The following is a 1261-nucleotide window of genomic DNA, read 5'->3' as shown; positions in this document are numbered from 1 at the left end:
TATCAAATCAAAGCTGACGTATACGCGCAGCAAAATATATTGAGGTAATTCACCTCCAATCCAGCTATGACAATAAAACGGTAAGATATGATCTTAAAAAAATATGGCTTTATTACTTAGCAGAAGAAGTGATTACGTGCAAGAATCTTAGTTGGCTTCATAGATACCCAAAATAATGTTTATGTATCTGACATACCTACCCTTCGGTAGAATTTCCAGCTTCTTTCGGACAGATGCTGTCACAACATTCCACGTGGTCTGACATGTCATTTAACCTTCCTACTTTACAGATTGGATACCTCTCTCGCCAACGATTGTCTCATCAATTCTTTTCTTTTCTTTGAGCAGGTATTTATTTTTTTCGCACCCAACAGAGACTAATGTTTGTAAATTAAAATCATTTCTATAATAATGAGACAACTCTTGCAGTAAGTGTACTATTGCGCAAGTGGTGACACTGAGACATTTTTTTTATTTTCTAACCTTTTTTTTTAAATTGCCCAGTAGCAATTTCGAATCTTGACTCCATATTTATTTTAAGTTCAAATAATAACATTTAACAGATGATGACGACTGACAAAATGATTATTTATGAATGAAACTTTACAAAACTAAGCATTTGTTTAACCTTGTTTTAAAAAGTGTTAAAAACTCGCTAGGAATGCATTTCTTTTGATGAGAAACCCACCAACATTGTCTTATGTGAGAAGAAAGAGGAAATATGTTTAGTCCTACTCCTTCCGTGTATATACTTTAATGTGAGGTGAAGTAGCTTCCACCGGGGATTGAAACAACGTTACAACAGCCAGTACTTGCTACACTTGAAAATACAGAAGTCAAATATAAAATTCGTAAATAGGAAAACACATCATATAATGGGAAAAGTGGGAAAATATTTGGACGTGTTTATTGCATTTCTTATACAACTTTGTAGTGGAGGCGCAATGGCCCAGCGGTCATAGGATCGCGGTTTCGATTCCCAGACCGGGCGTTGTGAGTGTTTATTGAGCGAAAACACCTAAAGCTCAACGAGGTTCCGGCAGGGGATGGTGGCGAACCCTACTGTACTCTTTCACCACAACTTTCTCTCACTCTTACTTCCTGTTTCTGTTGTGCCTATAATTCGGGGGGTCACGCTGAATATCCCCGAGAACTACGTTAAGGGTGCACGTGTCTGTGGAGTGCTCAGTCACTTGCACGTTAATTTTACGAGCAAGCTGTTCCGTTGATCAGATCAACTGGAACCCTCGACATCGTAAGC

The 1261-nt window shown here is 38.1% G+C and overlaps 1 protein-coding gene across 1 annotated transcript in view; it reads right to left on the bottom strand.

Moving 5' to 3' along the window:
- Positions 1 to 272, bottom strand: part of LOC128247852 (uncharacterized) — a 2836-nt gene extending 2564 nt beyond the window's left edge. Inside the window, exon 1 of the mRNA XM_052968036.1 lies at positions 201 to 272. Within this exon, the coding sequence (XP_052823996.1) occupies positions 201 to 265 (65 nt within the window). The 5' untranslated portion in view covers positions 266 to 272. The remainder of the gene's footprint in view (positions 1 to 200) is intronic.
- Between the last annotated feature and the right edge of the window lie 989 nt (positions 273 to 1261).

Source organism: Octopus bimaculoides, chromosome 5 (assembly GCF_001194135.2).
Source record: "Octopus bimaculoides isolate UCB-OBI-ISO-001 chromosome 5, ASM119413v2, whole genome shotgun sequence".
Taxonomy (NCBI): domain Eukaryota; kingdom Metazoa; phylum Mollusca; class Cephalopoda; order Octopoda; family Octopodidae; genus Octopus; species Octopus bimaculoides.
Note: the sequence above shows the minus strand (reverse complement) of the source record. Positions and strands in the feature narration are given on the sequence as shown.